This window comes from Rutilus rutilus (assembly GCF_951802725.1).
Source record: "Rutilus rutilus genome assembly, chromosome: 12".
Taxonomy (NCBI): domain Eukaryota; kingdom Metazoa; phylum Chordata; class Actinopteri; order Cypriniformes; family Leuciscidae; genus Rutilus; species Rutilus rutilus.
In genome coordinates, this window is record NC_140217.1 from 21461985 (window position 1) to 21489347 (window position 27363).

The 27363-nt window shown below is 39.8% G+C and overlaps 2 protein-coding genes across 3 annotated transcripts in view; one reads left to right on the forward strand and one right to left on the reverse strand.

Moving 5' to 3' along the window:
- The window catches only part of ntn1a (netrin 1a), a 74241-nt gene extending 50911 nt beyond the window's left edge, over nt 1-23330 (reverse strand). Inside the window, exon 1 of one of the 2 annotated variants that reach the window (XM_084425366.1) lies at nt 21748-23330. In XM_084425366.1, the coding sequence (XP_084281492.1) occupies nt 21748-22765 (1018 nt within the window). In that variant the 5' untranslated portion in view covers nt 22766-23330. The remainder of the gene's footprint in view (nt 1-21747) is intronic. The other variant, XM_084425367.1, reaches the window with a different exon arrangement.
- Nucleotides 23331-26365: 3035 nt separating this feature from the next.
- Nucleotides 26366-27363, forward strand: part of pik3r5 (phosphoinositide-3-kinase, regulatory subunit 5) — a 34009-nt gene continuing 33011 nt past the window's right edge. Inside the window, exon 1 of the mRNA XM_084425365.1 lies at nt 26366-26574. The gene's annotated coding sequence lies outside the window, so the exon portion shown is untranslated. The remainder of the gene's footprint in view (nt 26575-27363) is intronic.

Sequence of the window (27363 nt, forward strand, 5' to 3'; positions counted from 1 at the left end):
ATGAAGAACAATAATATAAGTGGTTGTGCTAGAGCAAAAGTGAGTTTATCACCCCACGTCAGATTCCTTCTCACATTTCTCCATTTCATCAAACATTATGTTGTATATTTAGAACGGTGTTGGGAAAGTTACTTTGGAACTATTGCTCAAGCTGGAGACTACTCATAATTTAAAGTAACTCAGCTACAGTCAGGCAGCTGAAATAGCAGTTAGTTACATTTCAATTTACAAACGACATTAAATCAATTTGCTAATTTATATTTTGCTAATATATTTTATGTAATTTAGCAAAATATATATAGGCTATATAATATTATCTAATTATCTAAAATATTGTTTAGATGAACTGTTCAATTAACCTTGAACTAACCTAAAAATCAATAAATGTTTATGGGAACAGTACTTAGTATTTTGATATGAGGCAAAGACACCTTATTTTAAATATCCACTGTAACTGAAAATGTATTTTTATCTGTGCATAACCGCACGAGATAACGCCCAGTTGCAATTTTTATTTTTACATAAATCAATATACAGATGGCAACAGTAACAGTCCATATAAGAGCAGTCCATCATGAAAATGAAGGCTTAAATTTATAAAAATATAGCAAAATATGCAGAGCAAGCAGAACACAATATAGCTAAATTATTATTTTTTTGCGTGTTATTCAGAATATCATTAGAAATATTCCAATCGTTTCCATTCCAATCATAAATTCTATAGTGCATGAAAACCTTTTTCTGGAATTAAAATTTAATGAGAATAGACCTTGATCTATGAATTCATTTAAGTAAATAAGCTCAACAAAATGAATCTATTATTGATTATGAAAATTAATCTTTTTTGAGATGTATGTTACATACATACAGGCAGAAACCAGGAAATAGTAAGAATAGTCATGGCTGCACTTTTTATAGGACCTTTCCAACTGCTCAATAGCATGGACATTCATTATGAATGAAATATAGAGCATTTGCTTTAACGGCATTCTGTCTCACCATTTAATGGTGTTTTTGCACATTATTTTGAGTAGGTCCATGCAAGTCCATGCACTCATTGATTTGCAATTCAGTGCAATATAGCATTTTTCCAGGAAAATATTCTATATTCTTATTTAGGATCATCATACACATGCTTTGAAAGCAAAGTCCAATATCTGCACCATACTTCCACCACCATGTTTGTGTTTGTACTGTACATGGCAAACTCATTACCACATCCCTGGATTTTTCCTATTACTTTCTCACAGCCTGGTGTTCAAGGAGGTCAGGGGGCAGATGCACTTTTGGCCTTTTCCACAGACTTTGGGAATCCTGGATTAAGTAGGATCAAGTCTGGTTAATTCAGATGACCTGGCAAACCTCCCCTCTTTTACTGGCAGTCTGGTTATTTCGTTATTAAATTGTGCTCATTAACATTCCTAAAAATACATCTATTGAAATTCATAAAAATTTGCCATACCTTTATTGTATTTTAAGTTTCCAGCTAAAATGATCACTAGTGGCAGTAAAACAACAACAAATTGTCATGATTTGTAAACTAATAGATTTTCCTATTTGCATCACATTACAAGCTCCATATGTATGTATTTTCTGATGTAGTAAACTTGCTCAGTAGCTCACCTAATACAGCATTGTACTTGCAGTGTGGAGTGAGTGCAAGTCCTGTGAAAAAAAAGACTTGTGGAAGAATGCTAAAATGGCAAAAATCAAAACTCAATTTTTTTGTTTTGTTTACACTATCAGTTAGGTTTAGGGTATGTGGTACATTATTTTCAAACCTTCTAGTACTATTCACTGGACATTTCATTCCCAAACTGCCACGATATATACCACAACCAGCATAATATAATGTTTCCAGATTCACGGATAAAGTCGGATTAAACTGAACAAGCTTTTAGTGCCTCTAACTGGACATTTCTCTTTGAAATGGTCACGGAACATGCAAAAAGCAATGTAATAATATCATTTTTCAAAAATGTTGCCACGGGCAGGTTTTTCCAAAGCCTGTGTTGGTATTTTATGTAGTATTGGCCTGAATACTTTGTCCAAAAAACAGATTCTTTCTGTTTGCTGGGATTTTCTTAAATCTTATCTAAACTAACCCATCAACCTTGTTTTAGCATTCTGATGCCAGTACATACATTCATAGTGTCGAGTATTAATCTAAGTCAATACCCTAAAGCCATGGCTCTGTGTATAGTTGAATCTTGAACAAGCCTCTGCAGATCCAAACCACGAACAGTTACGAATCAAAACATGGTCATGTTCAAGTACCACAGTTTGGGTAAATAAAGACAAATTCGCTTTAAATGAGGCAAGAAGAGCTCGGTTTACCTCAAACCAAGACTCACCATCTCACAAAAGAGGGTCAGCAGGCTTTTGGCTCCTTTCCTCTGTAGAAATGCAAATAGAGTTATCTAATTTATCAAACGTGCACAGTGCCGACATCTTCCAGTCTCCCCTGCGCTATCTCAATATTTGCCAGAGCACCTTATAAAACCTGTCATTAGTTAGTGTTCACCTTAAATCCTGTAGTATATTTACACTACTACATCCTTCAGAACATACTTCATAACTTTCCTCTGAGGTAGGGCAAAAGCTCTGCTGGGGTGTGTGAGGGGGTCCGGGACAAAGTGTATAGTTAAACACACGTAATTTCATACAGCCATTAATCACAGAGAGGCGGTTGCCGCGGGAACTGCTGCCTCGGGGACGATGCGCTCATGCTCACCACTGGTGGTCCTGTCGACAGACCTACCGGACTCATCGAACCTCAAGTGCCAGGGGTCGCACTTCAGGTGGTAACCCAGAAACAAGGGAGCGAGAGAGATGCGGATCTGTTTTTTCATTGATGTTGTTTCTGCACTGAGAGGAAGTAGTCTGCAGGCAATGCTGTACGCTGCCAGCTCTGCGCTGTTCTACGACTACTACTAAATTGAACTTAATATATACATACAAACATTATAAGCAGTTTTGTTTGGTCCTCTAGTTTCATTGGACATGCTATGTTTCAAAAAAGTGCTGATATTTCTGTTGTCTGTGTTTGCAGCATTCCATAGAGGCCGTCAGTTATGAAATAATGCTTTTGGAACTATTTTCATTTGTCAAGCAAATTAACTGGCTATATGTTGTGCTCAATATTCACTTACAATTAGTTTATAGAACTACCGTTAGTCTGAAAAATATTATATGGAACTGATATTGTAGATATAATACATAATGTAATAATAATTTTGTTTTATCTCATTTTTTAAAAATGTATTTTTAAACACACACACACACACACACCAACCTTTCTAAAACAGGGAATATGTGCTTAGAGCTTCAATACAAAAAGTGTCAATAACAATCTGCTTACTATAAGGAAAAGATTAAAATAATTTGGAAAGAAAATAAGTCAAATTTCAAAAGTAATATTATTATTTTTACAAAATAACAGCACTGTACCCGGGCTCTTGAGACCTCAAATGTTAAAATAAATATTTAAATAAATAAGTCATTTCAACTAAACATGGGGTTTAATTCAATCATAGTTGCATTATGAACTGTGCCAGAGTATATATTTTTTTTTAAACGTCACACTAAAAAAGTACCACGTTTGGACAAGCCCTTCTCTCTCTATCTTTCTCTGCTCATTTCCTTTTTGTCTTCTCTGTATGTTTGGTTTGGCTAAGAATCCAGCCCAAACACTTGCCCTCCACCCTAAGCGGAGGTCATCAATTCAGAACCTATACCCGGGCAACGGTGTTTAAGAGAATACATGTCAGGAGAAACGGTCGTGCCGAGCAGTGCACATGGTATGTGTCAGTGTTTCTGCACTGTTTACAGCTCTGTTTATGATCTGTGTTAACAGTGTACTGACACTTTAACTGGCTTCAAAACAGCCGCCAGCACGAGGGCCATAAATCTAGAGCGGCAGCAGACCTGCGTTTCACCTCATAAGGAAAGAGTAGGGAATACCTCTGTCATCTATGCAGTTGTTTGTTTTAAAAAAAAAAAAAAAAATTCTATTTCTTATTTCTATTTTATGCTCTCATTCCTGTTCTCTTTTCTATTATGCTTTATGTTTTGTTTTTAAAGTTGATTAAGAGATCCCAATGGTGAATGAGTAAAATAATAATGGTTCTAGTTTCACGTTACATTATCACGATTTCCACAAAACATTTATGCAGCACAACTGTTTTCAACATTGATGATAAAGTGTTGCATTGGTTCTGGCAGGTCACGTCAGTCAAGCTCGCATCAGCTGATTCTCGGCTAATCTATGTCTACCTATAGGTATACAACGCCTATCACAGCATTCCTATAAGGCCCATTCAGTGTTATTATCAGTGTTATTAGGAGCTAATTACCCTCCTCCATCCCCAGCTCCTCCTCTCGTCCTGTCAGGACTTGGCCTTCTGATATTCCTCTTTAAATCAGAATAATTTTTCTTGAATTATGTTAAATTATTAAACAGAACAGAACCATACTGCCAATCCAAACTGTTCACTAATTGTCAATCATCTTTGACGATAGTGGTCCTGACAGAAACAAAAAAAAAATATTTGAGCATCATTAGAATGATTTCTGAAGGACCATTTGACACTGAAGACTGAAGTAATGTCTGCTGAAAATAATTTTTCTAAATCCTGTATTTGCTGATACAGGAATAAATTACGTTTTAAAATATATTAAAATAGACAACAATTACAGCCCCAAAACGTTTTAATAGTTGCGTATGTATTTTCAGGCTATTAAAATTGCATTTGTCAAACAGAACATGAGCAGATGAACAAGCACATTCTCTTTGCTAAATTTACGGCATACACAAGAATTTGGTTTTAGACATAGAGGTACAGATGTTTGTCATAAGCTCGTCACTCTGACTCTATTCAACCGTTTCATCCCTGACTGTAATCTTAGCAGTACATTCTCCTGGCAGACTAAATGGAAAATATCCGGCTGATGTTTATTCTGGCAGAGTGTGGTGACAGAGCTGAGGAACTCTTTCTTGTATGTACGTGTTACCTGTTAGAAACTGTCACTGATTTTGTTCTGCTGAGTGACAGTTCTATTGTGACAGAGTGTGAAGTATATATATATGATGATGCAATACAAACTAAATAAGTAAAAAATAATTACTTTAAAAAACAACTGCCAGTAAATGTGTAATAAAATAATTCACAATAACGATGAAACAAAAGGTTGCAGTCTCCGTCTGTAAAAAGTAAAACTAAGAATTGCTTTGTGCCAAACAGAACAATTTCTCAATTGCTCACAATCATCTGTCTCACTGAATCTTCATAACATCCCTCATTTATTCCTGTGCTTTGCCAAACCACAGCTGAGAGAGGCTGACACAAGCTTTCACTATGGAATAAAAGGCTCAATTAATTCATTTAGTTGTTTCTTCGCCTCGAGGGCCAGACATCAATAGGCGAGCAGACAATCCTCTTCTGTGCCTTCTATAAACAATGCCGGCTGGCGCTGACAGAGGAAACAGGTATCAACAAGGGTGAGTCTGAACAGCACTGCAGCACTGTGATTTAAGAGAGGTGTTAATGCCATCAAGAGTGAAGTCAACTGTGTCTTACCCTAAAGGCTCACGCAGAAACAGCCAATAAATTACACAGCTGTATGATATATGAGAGAGCTATCCTTCTAGTGCTAAAATTCACAGCCAATGAGCAGGTCTGTGAACTTGTAAAAATAAGCTAAAAATGAATAAGACACACCTAAGACAGAGACATGCAATGGTTGCAATTATGTTATTGAATAAATACTGTAAAAAGGTGGTTATGTTGGGAAGTGGCCTATAGCGATTAGGACATACTTCCCACATGTTTGATGCTCAAGCAGGCACTGGAAGGTATTCTCCATCCTATTCTCATCTCCTCACCTAAAAATATAAATCTGGCAAAAAGACCAAAAATAATATTAAAAAAAAAATTGTTGAGGTTACCAATACTCAAATTTGACTAAAGTTACCACAAAATGATTTTTTTTTTTATGGAATATTGCAGTATTTATTATAAATGACTTATTCATGCACATCAATATATTTTCAAAATTAATGTACCCTCATAAGGGGATCTATTATGCTCTTTTTCAAAGTCTGCATTTTGTTTTGGGGATCTACTAGAATATATTTTCATGCTTGAATGCTCAAATACACTTTTTTTTTTTTTTTTTTTTTTTTTCATATATTTTACATTATTCCATTATTCCAGCACCTCTCTTTCCAGTCTGTCTGTAACAGTCTGACCAAACTCTGTGAAGCCCCTCCGGACCAGTGTGTTGTGATTGGTCAACTGCTTCAAGCTTGTTTCGGATATGTCAAAGCCTTTACCACAACCGCAAGTTTCAACACACTACTAACGCAACTCAACCAGACCTCACCCCTTTGTGTATGTGTTGGGTGGAAATGATTTAAATGAGGGATATTGTGAACATGATGACACAGCGACGTAGCAAAGTATGTTACTGAAACCATAAATAGATATCATACCAGCATGTCGCCAGATTTTAATTGTCTGAAGACGACGATCAGCCATGACAGAGGTGTGGTAGCCTGACGTGCCGTCTTTCAGGGAACTGGGTTAAATACGCTACCTGAGATGTTCCCTTTTGGAACTCAACATTGCGTTGAGGCTTCGGGAACTGCGTTGAGCTTGACAATATGGGAACTTAATACCAACTTCGCCACGCCACTGAATTTTTTAAGACTCTGGAGTTGAATCTGTGTTAAAACCTGATGAATGTGTGTGGAGAGGACCATCCTGCCACAGCACAAATATCTTGCAAGGGTGCACACCTAGCGAGAGCTTTGGAAGACGCTCCTAGTGGAGTGAGCCCAAATCCCTAGAGGTAAAGCCACTCCTCGCGCCTCATAGGAAAGGGAGATCCCGTCAGTGATCCAATGTGAGATACCGAGGTGTTGTCTGTGCGGACCAACACATGATAACCCCTCAGGTGTGGGAGGAAGTGTTTCAGAAATATTTATCTCATTTCTAGGCAATTTATGGGCCAATGAAGATGAAGGTTCCCCCAAAGTCCACTGGCTCTTGATGACAACATGCCCCTGAGAGCCTGGCTTTTGTTTAGGAACCATGGCTCCTTCCAAAGTCGTAGAGCATATAGCCCATGGCGCATGATCCTTACGACCCTGGATGGATGGTTCAGAGGATGGAATCCACTGCTCTTGACCCAGAACTGGCATGGTCTTATGTGCAGTAGGCCTAGTGGAATGATGTTGGCCGCTGCTGTCATGAGACCTAACAGCATCTACATTTGTAAGACTGAGAGTTCCTGACCTAGCTTTATATCTTACACTTAGGATCGATTCTACACATGCAAGAGACAGATGTGCCTGCATCGTGGTTGAATCACAAACCACCACAAGAAAAGTGGTTCTCTGAGCTGGAGAAAGTGCACTTTTCTTGGAGTTCAAACTAATCCCCACCTTCTTCATGTGGGTGAGCACAACATCTCAATGTTGTGCCGCCAACTCTTCTGAGCCAGTATCAGTCAATTGTCAATGTAGTTCAGTTCTCGGATGCCGTGGAGTCGCGAAGGAGCAATAGCAGCATCCATGCACTTGGTTAATGTGTGTGGGGATAGAACTAGGCTGAAGGGAAGAACTCAATATTGGTATGCTTGGTATGCTATGCAGTAGCTGCCAAGCTTGAAAAAGTCTAACAGAGGGACCATTTTTTCGATAGCACTGACCTGAATCAGCAAACTGGCAGGGACTGACCAGGAAGACCAAATGGGAAAATCGCTTTTGAGCGAAGATGGGGTGACTAACCCGTTGGGTGCCTCTACCCAACGAATCACCGCTAGTGGTGGGGTAAGCGGAAACGCCTGCCTCTACTCAACGAATCACCGCTAGTGGTGGGGTAAGTGGAAACGCCTGCCGAGGGCCCAGAGGAGGGTCAGGCACACAATGTTGTGGTGTGCACGGATCTCCCTCTGGTGGAGATGCCCTCAGGGCCAGGGCCCATGATGGTCAGGACATTTAGTTTGCCATCATGGAGGAGATAACAGATCTGAGATCCTGTCTTCCCTGAGACAGCGGAGCCTGGGTGCTCTACCTGGTCCCCATAAATTTGTGGGGGGAAGACAGGCTGCATATTGGCCTTCTGCTCTTCTCTCCTATCACCGGGCCCTGGCCTGGAGCGGCTGTGAATGGTGCCGGCTCCTGGATACTGCGAAGGATTAATTCTCTGAACAGCGCAGACTGTTTCTTGGCCTCCTGGTATCTGTCAACAATGGTATTGACTGTGTCGTTTAACAAGGCAGAAGGTGAGATCTGGGCATCCAGAAGCAAAGTCTTATCTCTTTCCTTGATCCCTATGAGGTTGAGCCATAGGTGCCTCCCTGTAACCACCATTGTAATCACAGCCATTAAGTGGCCGATAGCGCAGACCGTCTGATTAGTCACATGGAGGACAAGATCTGTTGCCCTGTGAAGCTCTTTAACTGCCTCCGAGGGTAATCCCTCGCCATGATCCAATTCCTTAAGCAGGTCAGCCTGGTAGGCCTGCAAGACCACCATGGTATGCAGGGACACACCAGGCTGACCTGCTGCCACGTAAGCCGAAGTGGCCCTACAAGGCTTGGTGGGTAAGGCGTGTTTCCTCCATGACGATGCACTTGAGAGGTAGAGTGCAAGCGTCTCTTCCACCCTCGGCACCGCCCCAAACCAGAGCTCTCGCATACGAACACCGTAGAGTATGTTGAGGTGGTCTGCGTATGCACTCACGCAGTACGGAGTTCTCTAAGACCTAGACTCCACGGTGTGAAGGTCAGGGAGGAACAAAGATGGTGGTGTGGAGGTTGCTCTTGGCTAGATGTAAGGTAGCGGTCATCCAGTTCGGCCTTGTGACCTGTCTCTTTTCATCAGGCCACTCCAATTTCAACTTGGCCACAGCGTAAGTAACAACCTCGAGTAGCTCCTCACTTGTCTGTCTGCATCCAACTTCTCAGTTCCTCATTCTCGTCGAAATCCTCAGGAAATCGTAGAGCGAGCTTCAAGATCCAGAATGGGGTCCGCAGAGTCTGTGGACAGGGTGAGAAAAAGGGCTCGATCGCCTGTCTTGCGCTCCTTGTCTGCCAACTCTACCTGTGAGCCCTATGACTGAAGTCACCGAAGTCGCCTCGGCTGCCATCGGACACAAGTCACGGGGTGCAGAGGCTTGGCTCTCTTCTTTTTCAAAGAGAGCAGGACCGGAGCTTGGGGAGATAGAACTTGTCAAAATGATCACACATCTCCTGTACTTTTTTCCTGACATGGTGGAATCTAACTCCTACCTTTGTCAAACACATACATACACAAGGCAGCAAACACACACTCAAACACGCGGCTTCTGAAGACAAACAAGCTGGCAACATGCTTATATGGCGTCTATTTATGGTGTCATGGACGTACTAGGCTATGTCGCTGTGTTGTGCTTCAGACACGGCTCACCGAAGCATTACCACAGCGTTAAGCCATGACGCGTGTTGAGTTACACTGGAAAGGAAACAGTACTTACTGATATAGAGAATAACTTCCTTTGGAGTGGACTTTGTGCTTTGTAACTTTGCAGACCTTTTTCATTCCCAAACAGCAATATTACGAACTAAAGATGTAAATGTAAAAAAAAAAACACAATAGGAACTTTAATCAAAATAACTTCCCCTTCTCTTGCAACAATATCTCTCCTCTTCTCTTCTCTGCTGACGTGTTTACTGGCGCAAAGGCGGGACAAACTGTTACTCACATGAGATCACAGCAGATGCAAACCACAATGATCCAATGATCCAATCAAATCCCGCCCAACATTTTTTCTTGTTTGAGAAGGCGTTTCATTCCTTACAATAGGGAAGAAAAGACTATTGCAACTTCTGCTCCATGCAGACTTTAATTATTTATTTATTTTAAATAATTTTAATAAATAAAAATGTAATAATATAATACACACACATATATATATATATAGTATATTACTTTTATTAAACAATCCGAGTTGGTATCACTTACTCTGTGTGAACACTATCAGACTTCTAGACAGGAGACACTATGTTTGTGTTGTGAGAGTCAGCCAATTTATCCTCAGCTGGTTCCCGTCAGTGATGTGGAGACTGCTTTATTTCTGTATCACACTAACAATGCAGACAATGAAGGATGACATTCCCCATGTTCCTAAGAAACAACTTTGAATCTGTGAAGTGATAACATGAACCTGCCTGAAATTATAAAATGTAGTCATAATAAGTCATGATAAGTTGTAGAGTGTGTAGGAGAATAAGTTTGGAGGAGAAGCAACCCAGCTTCCACCAAAACACTCAAAAGAACTTGTCTTCATCTTGAAACTTTCACATTCTCCTTCTTTCAGAAACAAGCTCAAGGTTTCCTCTTCATGGGCTTGTAATGGGAATCTGTGTTCCATTATGTATCAGACAAGTAATATCAAACAAAAGCCTCAAAAATGAATGTTTTGCCTTAGGGACGCAGAGAAAATCCACTGAGATGCCAATATAAAGTCTTAACCATGCCGTTTTGTCTTGTATATGAGTGTGTTCTATGCAGTGATTATTTTAAAAATGTTGTCCCTTTTCATGCCATATGTTTGTGGGATTAAGCAGTGGCAATATTGTTCCACACACAGCAAACAAAATAAAAAACTCAGTTGTTTGGTTCATGAATCTGAATCTCTGAATGACCTTGATTTTATTTACTTTTTTAAATTTAGCAAAATACTGTCACATTTTGGTAGCAGGTTTGTGGTATAAATGTCTTTTCTGACAAACTTTAAGGCTTATGTATGATTCCCCAATCTTTGAATCTCAGAAATACAAACCAAGCTGTGTTAAAAATACAACCAACATTTTTTTTTTTTTTTTTATAATCCAAAACACACCCTGGATGGATGGCCATTCCATTGCAGAGTCCAATTAATACTATAAGGTTATTCAACATAGATACAATTGGATATTAAAGCGGGAAGTGAAAAATAACTTTTTAAAAGTCATAAACATAACATGATTAAATCAAATATTTTAGGCAAAATATCCCTGCATGTAAAAAAAAGTGTGTCGGATCACTGCTGATCTTATACACAATCGGTATTATCAGGTGTTCATAATTAAACAATCAACAAATTCCAACTGAATTCCATCATAAAATAACAGCAATAGAAATAATAACACATCAGATACAATGCTCCTCAGAGTTGGAATTGAGTCATGAAAAAAATACTTTAAATGCCAGCTTAGCAGGCTTCAGCTCTTGAAACAATTCTCTGTTCATGAGCCATGGTTCTGCCTGAGATACAGTACTTCTATCCTGTTGATATACAGAATCAGAATCAGAATCAGAATCAGAATCAGAAAGAGCTTTATTGCCAAGTGTGCTTGCACCCACAAGGAATTTTTCTTGGTACTGAAGCTTCCAGTGCACATATACAAATACAAATACAACAAGAACATAGTAATACAAATTCTAAGAATGAAAATATATAAAAAATAAATAAAAATAGTATAAAAGTAAAAAAGTAGGGTCACAGTTGGGTTTAGTCTGAATAAACATTTACAGATTATGAACATATTTACAGTATTTTGAGTAGTATGAATAATATAAATATCACCTGAATTGGAGAATATTACACTAGACAGTGGGAGTCTAGCGCATGTTACAGATTATAAACATATTTACAGTATTTTGAGTAGTATGAATAATATAGATATAAATATCACCTGAGTTTATTGCACTAGACAGTGGGAGTATTGCACTTACAGGCATATGCTTTGGGGGGCATGTTAAGTGTTCAGAAGGGAAATGGCCTGTGGAAAGAAACTGTTCCTGTGCCTGGAAGTTCTTGTGGCCAGTGATCTGTGTCGCCGTCCTGACGGTAACAGTTCAAACAGGGGGTGTCCAGGGTGAGTGGAGTCTGTGATGATTTTACCTGCTCTCTTCCTCACTCTGGAAGAGTACAGGTCCTGGAGGGTTGGCAGGGGGGCACCAATAATCCTCTCTGCAGTCCGGACTGTCCGTTGTAGTCTCCTGATGTCCGATTTGGTAGCTGAACCAAACCAGACAGTGATGGAAGTGCTTAAGACAGACTCAATGACGGCTGAGTAGAACTGGATCAGCAGCTCCTGTGGCAGATTGAACTTCTTCAGCTGGCGAAGGAAGTACAGTCTCTGCTGGGCCTTTTTCACAATGGAGTCAATGTGATTTGCCCACTTCAGGTCCTGGGAGATGGTAGAGCCCAGGAACCTGAATGACTCCACTGCTTCCACAGTGCTGTTCATGATGGTGAGAGGGGGGAGTGCTGGGGTGTTTCTCCTGAAGTCCACGATCATCTCCACTGTTTTGAGCGTGTTCAGCTCAAGGTTGTTATAACTGCACCAGACAGCCAGCTGTTCAACCCCCAGTCTGTAAGCAGACTCGTCACCATTTTGGATGAGACCGATGACAGTGGTGTCGTCTGCAAATTTCAGGAGCTTGACAGAGGGGTCTTTAGAAGTGCAGTCATTAGTGTACAGGGAGAAGAGCAGTGGGGAGAGAACGCACCCTTGGGGGGCGCCAGTGCTGATGGTGAGGGTCCTGGATGTGAGTTTCCCCAGTCTCACTAGCTGCTGCCGGTCCGTCAGGAAGCTGGAGATCCACTGACAGATTGTGGATGGCATGGAGAGCTGAGTCAGTTTGGCTGTGAGAAGATCAGGGATGATGGTATTGAAGGCCGAACTGAAGTCCACAAATAGGATCCGTGCATAAGTCCCAGGTCTGTCAAGATGTTGCAGGATATAGTGCAGTCCCATGTTGACTGCATCATCCACAGACCTGTTTGCTCTGTAAGCAAACTGAAGGGGATCCATCAGGGGTCCGGTGATGTCCTTCAGATAGGCCAACACCAGTCTTTCAAACGACTTCATGACCACAGACGTGAGAGCGACAGGTCTGTAGTCATTAAGTCCAGTGATTTTAGTTTTTTTGGGAACCGGAATGATAGTGGAGCGTTTGAAGCAGCAGGGGACTTCACACTGCTCCAATGATCTGTTGAAGATCTGCGTGAAGACTGGGGCCAGTTGGTCAGCACAGGCTTTTAGACAAGCAGATGAGATGCCGTCTGGGCCTGAAGCTTTCCTAGTCTTCTGTTTTTTGAAGACTCTGCTCACGTCCTCCACACAGACCTTAAGCTCAGGTTGGATGGCAGAAGGGGGGAGGAGAGGGGTTGCAGGAGGTGATGGTGGATGTGTGAAGTGCACATCAGGGCGGGTGTGAGGTGTGAGTCTGGGCTTCTCAAACCTGCAATAGAATGCATTGAGAGTGTCAGCCAGTTGTTGATTCTCCACAGATGGGGGGGATGGTGATTTGTAGTTGGTGATGTTCCTCAGGCCTCTCCAGACTGATGCCGGGTCGTTGGCTGAAAACTGGTTTTTCAGCTTTTCAGAGTAGCTTCTTTTAGCAACTCTGATCTCCTTTGTCAGTTTGTTTCTGGCCTGGTTATACAAGATTTTATCCCCACTTCTGTAAGCATCCTCTTTGGCATGACGAAGCTGTTTGAGTTTCCCAGTAAACCATGGTTTATCATTAGTGAATGATAAGAATGTCCTGGTAGGAATGCATGTATCCTCACAGAAACTGATATATGATGTTACAGTATCTGTGAGCTCATCCAGATCGGTGGCTGCAGCTTCAAAAACAGTCCAATCAGTGCAATCGAAGCAGGCCTGTAGATCCTGCTCTGCTTCGTTGGTCCATCTTTTTACAGTCCTTAATACAGGTTTAGCTGATTTCAGTTTCTGCCTGTAGGTCGGTATAAGATGAACCAAACAGTGATCAGAGAGCCCCAAAGCTGCCCGTGGGACGGAGTGATACGCATTCTTTATCGTGGTGTAACAGTGGTCCAATATATTACTGTCTCTGGTAGGACATGTAACATGCTGTCTGTATTTTGGCAGTTCACGGGAGAGATTTGCTTTGTTAAAATCCCCAAGAATGATTAAAAGAGAGTCTGGGTACCTTTGTTCCATTTCAGCTATATGTTCAGCCAGCTGTTGTAGCGCCGCGCTCACACACGCATACATTGGCCTGCAGCTGTCAATGTGTCCTTGCATTACAAGCCATGATCATTGTATTTAAAAGAAATATGTTTAAGTGCTCCGACCACAGATGTACTTGTGGTAAGATGGGAAGACAGAAATTTGGACATTGTTAAACATTGTCAAACTGATGAATAAATTGTTTTGACTCCCATTTATAATCAGCCATGGTGTCCAGTTCCCTCAAAACTTGACAATTACCAGCAATATAAAGCTAAATCCTAGAAAATGACATCAGATGTACTTAATAGTATTCTCTCACAAACTGGGCACAATAATGCTCCATCACTTATGAGCATCCAAATGGAATTAAGAGCCCTTGAATTCACTCTAATTTGAAATTAAAACTATCCACTAGTACAAAGAGAAGCAGCATTATCATATTTTTACACATACCATCCTGTGTGCGCGTGATATGTGTGCTAACCCTTATGTTTCCGAGCCCGTGTGTGTGCGTGTGGTGGCGTCTAGGTAAACGAGATGCAGATGGCTGGTTTGGGCCTTGTGCGCTGCAGCCTGGCAGGCATCAGGTTGAGTTTGCAGCAGAGTGTTCGGCTCTAGAGCCAGGCTCTCTTCTGGAAATATACTCACCCCCCTACAGCAGAGCCTCAGCGTGGGCTTTCCGCCAGCACTGATCTCGCCAGGAGGTCTGGGCCTTCTCAAAAACACACAGCCTGCCTGCCCCACAGCAAGTTCAATGCACCCTTATATCTCTGGTTCTCCAGAAGAGGCTGGGCTTGTGCATCATAGTCTTGACTCCAAATTCTCAACAAAAAAAAACACATTGTTTTTGATCACCGTTCCTGTCAAAAAAGCTGGCAGCCGGTGTGGAGTAACATGAAAGAGCTAATGAGCTTTCTCACTTGCTAGTGGAAAACATTCATGTTCATTGTTACAATCACAAACAGGTGGTTCAGAACTTCTAGGTGTTTGCTGTATTGTTTGATGCATTTGCAGTGGATGAATACACTTTTCAAAATTCCTCCACAAGAAGGTTTTGTTCACCTGCGCTTTACCAAACAAGCCGGACACCAGTAAACACTGATAAGTGTTCTGGGAAATGCGGTCACTGGTTAGAGAAATGAACTGCTACATGTCTATGATGGTAATTCATCCCCTTTGAACAGTAGTGAGGTACAACAGTGATGCAGCAGAGCAAAGTGCAAAAGTTCTGTCAGGTTTCTCATCTCACGTCTCACCCTATTTTGCTTGATAGGTGGGACTATTTGATCCATCGGCAGCTTTGAAGATTAGAGATGTTGATTTATAAAAGTCATGTGGCAGCTAAAACATTAACTAGAGCCTTTTACTTTTACTGGCATAGACAAAAACACAAAGACAAAGATTACTGATGTCTGATTGTCTAAGAAATCTGACAAACATTTAACACCCTGCTGTATTACTGAACTAAAGGAATTATATATTTAAACCAATTTTTAAAAAGTTGTTTATTAAATACAAGCTTTCATTTTAGCTTTTTTTTAAAAGAAAGTTTCACCCAAAAAATTTACATTGTGTCATAATTTACATTACATTTGTCATTACAAATTTACAGTTTTGTCCATACAATGAAAGTCAATGGGGTCCAAAACTTTCAAGCGCCTTACAGCTTCAGCGATTTAAACCAAGTTTGAGTCCAAACCAAATATGTTGATGTGTCATTAACAATAAACATCAATGGAACTTGCATGTCACCTGACTTATCATAATAGTACAAGCATCAATGAGGTTGTTTGATGCTATTGACATGTTGCCATATTTGATTTGGGCATACATGAGTTGATCAATGACTTGATTTGACTTGAGAGTAAATCACTACTTAGGGACATTATTTACTCACCCTCATGTCGTACCAAACCCGATTTTCGTTCATTTTCAAAACACGTGTTTCAGCTTCCATCAGGGCTGGACTGGGACAAAAAATCAGCCCGGGCATTTTGGCCCAGACTGGCCCACTATATGATCATAAACACCACCCATCTTTGCACGCCCTTAATTATATGCATACCAACTCCTATTCATTAAAACCACTAATGCCATGTAATGAGTGAGTATTGGAACAAGTGAAAATTTGACATTAATACAGTTGGACTATAGGCCTACTCCACAGTGTAAAACAAGCTACAAGCTGCAATGGCATAGCAATACCAGTGTTTCTTGCAGGATTTTTGGTAAACCTGTGGTGGGTGGACCTAGGTTCTTCCAGGGGGGTCCGGGGGCATGCCCCCCCGTGAGAAAATTGTGTGCATTTTAATGTTAAATTCATCCATCTGGTGCACTTTAAGAGTTCAAAATTAAAAGCTCCAACCCATATTCAGTGTGCAAATTAAACGAAAAATTCAAACCTCTTTTAGTTACAGTGTCTATTTACATTACACCTACTACATAATAATAGTTATAATATTAATCCAATGACAGTAATAGCCATATTTTGTAAAACAAATGCACTAAAAAATAAAGGAAACTTTCATAATTAGTTTTGTACCAATTTCTATACTTGAAAGAGATAAGCACATGATCTTTTATTTTGACGAAAACTGCATCAAGCTTTTATTTTGGCGGAAAACATGGTTTACATACGCCTCTCATTAAATTTCTTGTGAATTGCGGTAATCGTCAACTATGCAGATGTGGAAATAATCTACAACTGGGTTATGGGTTCCTACACTCATGACATGGCCTAAGTGTTTTGAAAGTAGTTCTGCTTACCGCAGGCTCTACACTTTCTCATCTCTCTCCTGATCCTCCTCACTATCATCATCTGCCACAGGAGCTGATGAAGGTCAGAAAACATATATTTTGACACATTTTACAGCGTCTGCTTTAAGGGCCTGGTTCTATTTTTTCACGCTATTTCTCTGCACATTCCTTGCGTTTCTTCTCCATCTCGCTGACTATTTTGACGGATACACACTGACACTGCTGCACGCTCGCTCACTCGTTTAAAGTTGTGATTGGGCCAGCCCAGTGTCAATCAAGAAAAGAGCCAATGGGCCGCTGATCTACGTGTTTCATGGGCTGGTCTGTCAGAAAAAAAAACTAACACTGACTTTGACCACTGCATTACACCGGCACAGACCCAGCGCCAATTAAGCAAAACAAAACAAAACGAATGGGCCGCCGATGTACAAATTTTATGGGCCGTAAAAAAATAAAATAATGTATGAGTATGAGATGTATCGGCCCAAAAAGCACGTCGGCCCACCGGGCAAATGCCCGGTATGCCCGATGGCCAGTCCAGCCCTGGCTTCCATTTACCATATTCAATGTGTTTTTTATATGTTAAATGCAGAGTTAAAATAAGTCTGTTCATCATATAAAGCCATCATGTCTCTTCAGAGGACTTGGATTAAACTGCTCAATACATATGGATTTGGTTTACAATCTCTTTATGAACTTTTTGAAGCATCAAAGTTTTGGTGGAATGGACATTCAGTGGAGGGACCGAAATCTCTTACATTCATTAAATATGTTTCATTTGTGTTTTGAAGAAGAAGACCACCATTACGGGTTTGGAATGACATGAGGGTGAGTAAATGATGACGGAATTTTCATTTTTGCGTGAACGAACCCTTTATATTTCTGGCTTTTCAACATACGAAGTGTATTAAACCACTGGAGTTGTATGGGTTGCTTTTATGCTACCTTTATGTCCATTTTGGAACTTAAAACTTTTGGACCCAATTGACACTGAACACACTAATTGTATGGACAAAAGCAACTGAAACATTCTTCAAATATCTTCTTTTGTTTTCCGCAGAAGAAAGAAAATCATACAAGTTTGAAACAACATGAGGATGAGTAAATGATGACAGAATTTAACTTTTTGAGTGAACTATTCCTTTACATTTGAGAAGACCAAATTGAGAGTACTTTGTTTCCTCTAAAACGTGAATAAAATGTCTCTGGAGATTAGCCTGATGGGTCCACCTAATTCATGCCTTCAGCACATCAACCTGCACTGCCAGTCAGGAATTTCAGAATCAGGCCCAAGAGAGCTTTAAACCACTTCCAAGTGTGTAGTTAATGTTAAAGGAGATCATGTGGTAACTATGTGAGAGAAATCTGTTCAAACTGGCAGAGTCATGTTGTGGTTTGGCATGTGGGAGAGATGCTAGGGAGTTAAACTTAACTTTGTGACAGAGAAACAAGCACATGCGGGAAATACAAGAGAAACGATTTGTATCCTGACAGCGATATGCTTTACTTCCAACAATAGAGGACAGAGAAACATCCCTCATTCGTCTAAAACCAGTCTGAGATAAAACACGAACTCTTCTGTCATCAAGATTTGATTGATTTTACAACATTAACACTGTTATTTTCCCGTTTACTGTGAAGCTGCTTTGAAACAATCTGTATAGTGTAAAGACTATACATAAATATGACTTGATTTGAAAATGATTTGTATGTAATATAATAATAATTTGAATGATTTTTCCCAAGCATGGAGTGGCATTCCTATTTCACAGAATGGCCGCCTTCTCTTTATTTTGTATTCTTGACAGGCTTCAGACTATGGCTCAATGCATTAAGGAATTATGCTTCTCAATGGCATTAGCTGATCAATACCCTAAGGCCACATTAACGGGGCACTCAGGGGGTTATACGGCTCCTTTTCCAATCAGTAAAGTGCAGTTTAAGTGAAACCTAGGTCTCTTTGCAGTCCTAGTTATTGATCGCTATCTATTAAACACTCTCTCTCAACACTATTTCTTGTCCTATGTTTCACTCACTTTAAAACCTCCCTCATGTTCTCAAAACATTCTATCCAATATCTATATTCTTATGATATTTAGCAAACGGAATTCATAGCATGCCGGTTCAACTCGAGCTCCTTTCCTTTCAGTAAGGGTTCAATCTAGTACATGAACATATTAGGACCAACAAAGAGAGTTACACTGAAATAATTCCCAGAATGCTGGAATGTTTCTCCTACTACAGTAGTGATGAAAGAGGACCAAACCCTCAGTCAGATCATTTACAACATACGTTCCATATTTAGGCTTGGGTTATGAATGAGAGGTTGCCATAGTGTTTCTATAGGTGTTTGATTGCATTTTGCCCTCACTCGCACACAAAGGTTTTCCCTTGGGCTCTGCCCTCGCTCAGAGGTGTCACACGGCTCTTTCTTCTCCTGTTTAAGCTCTGTTTGCTTTAACGTTGCCCACCCCTTCACTCCTCTCTTTTCACTTCTTCACTCCTTTTCATTCTCTTGCACTCTCTTTTCATTTCGGCACTGGATCTGATGGCACTGCGCTCAGGAAAAACACAGCCGAGGAATGTTCGGTAAAAGCGTCGGCTCGCTGACAGCAAGATGGATGCTGTGAGTGACGATCTTTTGTGCCCCATACAAGACACACTCATGAAGGCCCGGTAAAAATAAAGTGTCAAGGATACAGGGGAGCAATTCATGTCTCCTGTGTGACAGTGGCATCTAAACTGGTTTGTTTACAGTTCTAGTGCATAGATACATATAGGGCTTACTTAGATAAATAAGAATAAGAACAAGCTCTTCTCTTAAGATGAGTCAAAACAGTCACTGAAAAATTCAAAATTTGCTTTCGAAATGTGTGATTAATGATAGATGATGATTATCAGGCTCTTTTCATTATGATTCAGATTTGGGTATGCAGGACCAGGCATTATTTGCATGTCGACTTGACAGTGCACCCTCAATCCATACAGACTGCTTAAGTCATTCTGATATTGAACTGAATTTTTAAGTTTTCACATTGACAGAAAATCAGCAATGAAAGCTATATCTGTTAAAGACATAGACTCATTACATAGATGTAATGTATTTAAATAGTATTATTCTTTAAGATGCAGACAGTTTCATCCAAAGAGGTACAGCTTTTTTTCTTCCATATATTCTATTTAACAGTATAGGCAAAGTGAAATCACTAATCCTATTTTATTTGAAGGGATGTTTTAATCTACAGGTATTATGCATCTGCTGGACCCATATGCACTTTTAATAACCCAGAGAGTTATCTTATCTTTCAAGCTGCTGATAAAGAGACTGCTTTAAAGGGGCTTCAGCTTGGTTTAGGCCGGCTTAAGAGTGGCCAGACAATTCAGGGCAAATGATGACTTTTAATTTAGTTTATAAATGATGTTCTTCGTTTATTAAATTAAGCATTATGGTTTCATTTCTTTATTTTTGTGGCCTTAGCAATAGGCTAAATATCCATATTCCCCAGCTAGTTTATCATACAATGGTAATGTATATTACAAATATCTGTGAATACAAAATATATTTTTTTACAAATGCTTAATATAATATCAGTAACAACACTCGGTACCCTTTAAGAAGGTTATAATATGTTCCATTTAGGTACTAATATGTATATTTTTGGTACCATTTAGATAGGCTATACTAATATGCACTCATTAGGTAAAAGGTGTAGCTTTTGAAAGGGTACCGTTCCAGTGATAGGTTTTGTACGTGTTTTTTTTTTTTTTTTTTTTTTGAGAGTGAATGATATTAATATGTAAATAAATAGTTTGGAACCTAACCAGCGCTGCTGATACAACTCAATTCGATAGTTTGTAGTCTTTTATCTGTATTTTGTTTGTGATATAACTCATAAATCATTTAATTTAAGCCTAACATGAAAGTGATCTTCTGGATATGTCTGAAAATGTATTTTAATGACAGTGACAAAAGTGCACGGGCCAAAACACGAGGCAGACTCATTGGCAGACTTTTATCACATTGCTCTTTAGACGACAAAATGCTGTTTGTTTTTAAGACACCTGTGCACCTTTTTTTTCTTTTCTTTTTTTTAACAAATTAATTTTTTTCCATTATGCGTGTTGATGCCGGATATACGATTTTTTTTTCTCCAAAACTAATAATAAACACTGAATATTATTTAAACATTTTTTTTTAAAACTGTATTGAAATATCTTGTTTGTAATGCTTATAATACAAACATTAAAACGCATCTTAACAAGCTATACAGGACAAATGTCAAACTTGTCTTTTTTCCTCCTTTTTTATTATTTATATATATATATAGGCCTATAGCCTATATATATATTTAACGCATTATTTTATTTTCCGTAAGCGAACTTAAGTTTCCAAAATTTCCATTTGTTTTATTTTAGTATAAACTTTTATTTAATAGTAGCCTAGCCTAAATAAAACAGACTGCAAAAGCAGACCTTAAAATGAAGTTGAACATTCAGTAATTATTATAGCCTACATTTTATTCAAACCTCAAGATGTTCGATGCCGCGAAGTTAATAAAAATCGGATATAAGATCATGATAGCCTGTAATAATTTATATTCGTTTAACTCAGGACTGGCAACAGTATCTTCAAACCATTATTTCAAGTCTTGTAAAAATTAGAGATTTTGATTATCTTCCTTCCTCAAAATCATCGCGCTTTCTCCATAAATCTGTCGTCTAGCCTATATTGTTATATAGCTACAGTAATGGTCCTGAAAGATCCATTCACTAGATGCGAAATGCTTGAATTTAAGCAAATTTAAGTTTTAAAGAAAACACCCGCACTTTTCACTAGGCAGTCATGGCTGGTTTCGAACTCATCTCAAACAAATTGTACGTGCGACGAAAGATCAACGATTTATCTTTGGTGATATGTTCTCACCGTAGGCGCTTTCCAGAGATGACACAGAAATAAAGAGTTGGACCTACCGACACATTCGTTGGCTTCTCTGGCGGTTGCGCGCTGCCAGGGTCGGTCATAGTGAAACGGTTTGCATCTGTCACACTCTGGTCCGGCTGTATTGTGCTTGCACTCGCACACTAGGTTTCCATCCCGGTCTTTGACGCACCGTGACGCGTGTCCATTACACTTACATCTGCCTCCGACCTGCAGGTCTGACACGGCGTAAAAATAGGAATCTCTGGCCAGCTCCGAGTCATCCTCATTTTCGTCTCCGAAAGTGTGCAGTCGGCTGAAAGTAACCTTAATGTCAGTGGCAGTCACCCAGTCCTGAAGTACTGGTGAATTGTCAAAGTCGTGCGCGGAAGGTCGCCCGTCCAGGGTGCTGAACGCGATCAAGCCGCCAGAGAGTGGGTGCATGTCGGTGTGAGAATCTGTGCAGATAGCCTCTTGCTCGTTTTGCTTAGTGATCGTGGCTTTGCTGGGCTTGTTGAACATCTTTCTACACTGGGTCGAGTAATACTGGAAAGGCACCCAGGACTTGCCGTAGTCCATTGATTTAAAGATGCCCATAGACTCTGGTCGGGGTGAGCAGAACTGCAAACTCACGTAGGTCACTTCGAATTTCTTGTTTAGGGATAATGTTAAAGTGACGTTTTGAGGATATTGGATGTAATTGTCCGACTGCCAGCAGGTGAGATTATGAGGATTGTTCAGGTCGGTTAGGTAAGCAGGTGGGTGATATTTCTTTGGGTCCGACGCCTCGCACGTGTGGCAGTTTCTGTGCCTTTCATCCCCTTTCTCAGTCACCACACAGTACCGACTCGGTGTTTTGCCGCAGGTGCTGGACGCACGCACTTCCTTCCCGAACGCCGCGTTCACGAAATCGGGGATGCATCTTCTGGGGTGACCGTTCTCGTCGTAACACGGATCCGGTGGGGAGGTCTGAGCGGCGAACATGCTCATGCCGTATCCGCCGACAGTCCCGTTGACCACACAGTAGAGAGTCACCAAAGTGACCAAAGCATCCGAGACCCTCAACATCATCACGCGCCTTCCTCAGTCTCTCTGAGCTGAAACACAGCCGTGTCCTAATGAGAAGATGCGTTCTCTGTTTGCAGATGTAACGGGGGGGAAATCAGTTGACAATCTGAGCGAGATCAATCCACAGCCGCTATGACACCACGATCAAACCGGTGCCAAATAACAAACTAATGTGAATCTGAATTTGAATCTGACTCCAACACATGGGCAAACTTCTGGATACCTGATCTAAACCACTGCGGAAAATCCGGCAATATTTAGCCTACACTTTCGCAATTAAAGAAAATCGCAGTGGAAATCTCCACACAGTTTCAATGTACCTCCGTCAAACAGTTCAGCAAAAGCAGAAAGTCACAAAGCAATCTGAGTTCGTGCTGGCTCTCTTTTTCCTGGAGTAATGGACTCGCGCTTTCACTTGTCTGGTTCTTGAATCTCTGTGCATGTAGAGGATATAAGAAGATCCCGTTAGTTTGAGCTCTAGTGAGATATAGGAGACACGCACGTTGCCCCGTTCTCTCTCTCTCTCTCTCTCTCTCTCTCTCTCTCTCTCTGCTCTATGGAGACAGAGTCGGACGCGTCTTTTACGCAGAGCTTTGAGCTCATTCATCTACAGCAGTGACACTCGAGAGAACAACGACATCCACTGGTAGATTATCAATAAAACCAGAGCAGACGAGGAATAGAAATAAAGAGAATAGAAGTTTAATTTGTAATTTAGTTACAGTAATAAATATTTAATGCCATTTGCTCCATAATTGTGGCGTATATTTAATTCATAAAAACTATAGGGCAGAGAAAGATAATCACAACGCTATTTTTGCATACATTTTTTTCTGAGCCTCATTGTGCCATGCATTGGGAAATTAAATTTGGTTTTATTAATGAGTTTCATTTTCTGAGAACAAAAATTTCCGGGTGGTGCCTTTTAATTTTATATAGCAGCCAAAGTTAATGACTTCCTTTGCATTTGAATGCTGTTCTGATTAACCAGTGCATATTCGGATAATGCTCTTATTAAAAGCAAACCCCGACTTTAAACCTGGTAACTTATGGTTATCAATGAGCTAATTAAACAGATTTTGCACGAGGTCTTCACATTATTAACACTTTTTAGATCAGGTTGATGAAATCCTTTCTCGCTCAATACACACACGCTTACCTGAAGGAGGACAGCCTATGCCATAAAATTAGCCTACCATAAAATATTGCTTTTATTAAATACATTTTAATTATACAGACCAATACAACAAAACGTTTTTTTGTTTTTTGTTTTTTTGCATTATTTAGCCTACTGTAGGCCTATTTATGATTTTTTTATTTTTTTATTTTTTACAGCTATTATATTTTATAAGCATATATTTGTGTGACACATTGGCTACCTTATCCAGTGTTTTTAAAAAATATTGTTGCTATGGACCTATGTAAATTTCCTCTATGCAAATGTTATATTTCTGAAAAGAAAAGAAAAGAAAAGAAAAGAAAAGAAAAGAAAAGAAAAGAAAAGAAAAGACAATCATATTTTTCGATGTAGCTGCTACTCATTCTGAATGGATACACATCCAATGAAAAGCACACGAGCGGTCTGCCGTTGCTATAGTAACCTCAACAGGATATTCTATTCGCGAATGTGGTGCTATAACTCCGCGATATAGCACGTCTATAACTTCGATATATCGAAATAATGCTCTGAATCCTACAGTGTGTAGGCAATAGGTTATGCAAATACAACAGGCATACCCTCCTATTTTGTGCACTTTCTGGGTTTACTCAAACTACTGAGTGGGATTATGACCTCTTAAAAATAAAGGTTCCCTAAAGTAGACTACCTTTCATTTAAACATTTTAAAGAACCCTTTTCCAGTATAAAGAACCTTTTGTGCAACAGAAGGTTCCATGGATGTTTAAGGTTCTTCATGGAACTATGACAGTAGGCTAAATAACCTTTATTTTTAAGAATGTGGAATAGAACTGCTTTTAGGCTAGACTATGTAGTAGGCCCTACTCTTTGTTGGGTTAGATCCCTCTGAGCCATTTTCTAGGCTAATTCTCACCCTGAGTGCAGTATAAAGACTATTATTTTAAATAAAAGTTGTCTCAATTGTAACAAGGGCACAGGTCAAATGCTCCAACTAGCGCGCCTCCAAACATTTCAGGAATAACAATTCAGCTCTATATGATAAATGAAATCAAACGGTCATTCAAATTCACTGGCTATCTCTAGTAGCGACGTCAGTCAAGCTTCGCCTGAATTTGGATGATTGATTCGAGATGGGAACTGAACAGGTTGTTCAGTTGTGAACTAAATTGGTAACAATGCCATTTGGCGGCAATGGTTCAACGATATACTTAGGCTTGTCGATGCTTTTTGGAAACGCAGGCCATGCTGTTGGAACTAGAAGACTCGTGCACAAATAGCATGGGTGTCAGGATGCGTTTCAAGTCTTAAAATTCATATCGATTATCCATGTGAATGTAAATAAAAACAGAGATCATATCATCAGAGTTATTTTAAAGTGATTTATATTAAACAGCTGACTTAAACACCCCTAAGTCGTTTATACAAATAGGCCTTCAGTCATTTAAAACAAACGAATACGTCTACAGCTATTTCTGGCTTTAATTTGAGGAAGTTCAAACTCAGAAAGCATATTCAACAGAATGGTTTACGGGTTTTTGATCATTTACAAATAAGTTGTACCCAATACATGTTCCCTTTTTATTCATACAACAGCAATCCACTGGAATCTACAAACACCTGGCTACTTTCTATGTTTAATTGGTCTGCTAAGCGGTTGGACCACTAGATGGCAGTATTTCATTTTCCACTTAGCCAAGCTCATCCATTCCTAACCTATCTCCCATTAAACAAGTGTCACAGGCTTATCTTTTGCTATTGTGGATCTACCATTGCATATTCTAACTTAGAATTCTGAGCTTCCTGTCATGATCCTTCTGACTGGAAGGGTTATCAGCTAAGTTCCTTCTTTAGAAAAACCACACAATATTCAATGAGTTCCACTCATTGTGCCGTCTACCTTACTATTCAGCTGACTAATGTGTGTGCTGTGCGATTTTTGAGAAGGGAAGAGACAGAGAGTGACTGAGACATTCTTGCTGTATAAAATGCAAATTTTGCCCTTGGGGGAAGTTAAGATGTGATCTTACTGTGAGTATAGAGGCTGAGTCGGCAGTTAGACTTAAGCACACTTAAAACACACTATGTTATGTTATTCAGACAATAAAACTAGTAAAAACTCATTAAGAAGACCCTGTTGCCTTTTTAAAGTTACATTTTTAAAAGAAAACAAATGATTTTGATATTGTGGGTAGGCCTAATACTCTTATGTTTGAGGACATTTTAAACATATCTACATGGCAGTTTAAAATTATTTTTCAGTATTCTCAACAAAAGCTGTAATTTCTAAGATCAGCTTACCATTTATGGCAAATTGCCATCCATGGCATTAATAAAAACGAAGGCATCTGTCAAAGAACAAAAGCCGTGTGTGTAAGCTAAACCTCCTCCCACTCATGAACACATGTAGCCCATGTCTTCCTCTTTGAGTTCTTCTGCACCTTCTCTCTCTGAGTTCCTGTTTAGTGTCAGTAAAGCGCCACAGTCGTGCTGAAGACTGCTCCTGTTGTTGCCGCCGTCGTTTCAGCGTCTATGTAGGCTGATGCTGAAGGATGTGGTTACATTTCCATCTCTTTTCATCTTAAGTGCTGGATTACGCTTCGAGGACACCGGTTCCATCTCACCCCGCATGCTGATAAGAGGCAAAGAAATCATGGGAAGAGGCTAACAACTCCAGGTAAGTGATTCCTGTGGTGCATTCCCGTATCACGATGGTTAAATCTGAGCTCAATATAGCCTTGGAAAAGAATAAAACTCAGGATAAGTTCAAGTCGTTGAACTTGATGGTGTGCAGGTGAATTCAAGCTTGCTTATGATTTACTTTAGCCAGCATCAGAAGGGAAACACTTTTTGCATGTACCAGCTCAAATGTTCACCCCCATTGATCCAAGACCCTTTAAATTGAGTTTTTTAAGACAGAGGACACTCAGCTGAGAATGTCAGATGGAAACTTTACTATTCACTGATTCTGTGCAGTGAGGCATGCATGACAACTGTTCTGAACCATATACTGTTGAATGATATTCATCTACCTGTATGCAACACAGTAATGCAGTCCTATAATATAGGGATATGACAGCATTGCTGTGCGGTTATGTTACTTTACATGATTCTATTACTCAAACAATGCAGAATTTTAGCGCTTAAAGCAATCTTTTTCTGTCTTCCTCTGTGGTGTACGGTCAGATGTAAAAACAGCAGCTAAGTCTGAGATCTTATCACATTCAAGAAACAGACTTACAGAAGTCGTTCTAGTTCTCACATTAAGATTATTTGGGGGGTGTATATGACAGTGAATGTCAACATTTGAAAATAGTTGTCTTCATACATACATATGCACAGTATGTCGATTGGTTGTAAGATGTAGTCAGACCCACAAGTACAGCTGATGTTTCAGCTCTGTAGATTCATGTGCTTTGGATTCTGTTAGACTGATGCACTGAAGAACTCATAGTATTTGATGCAT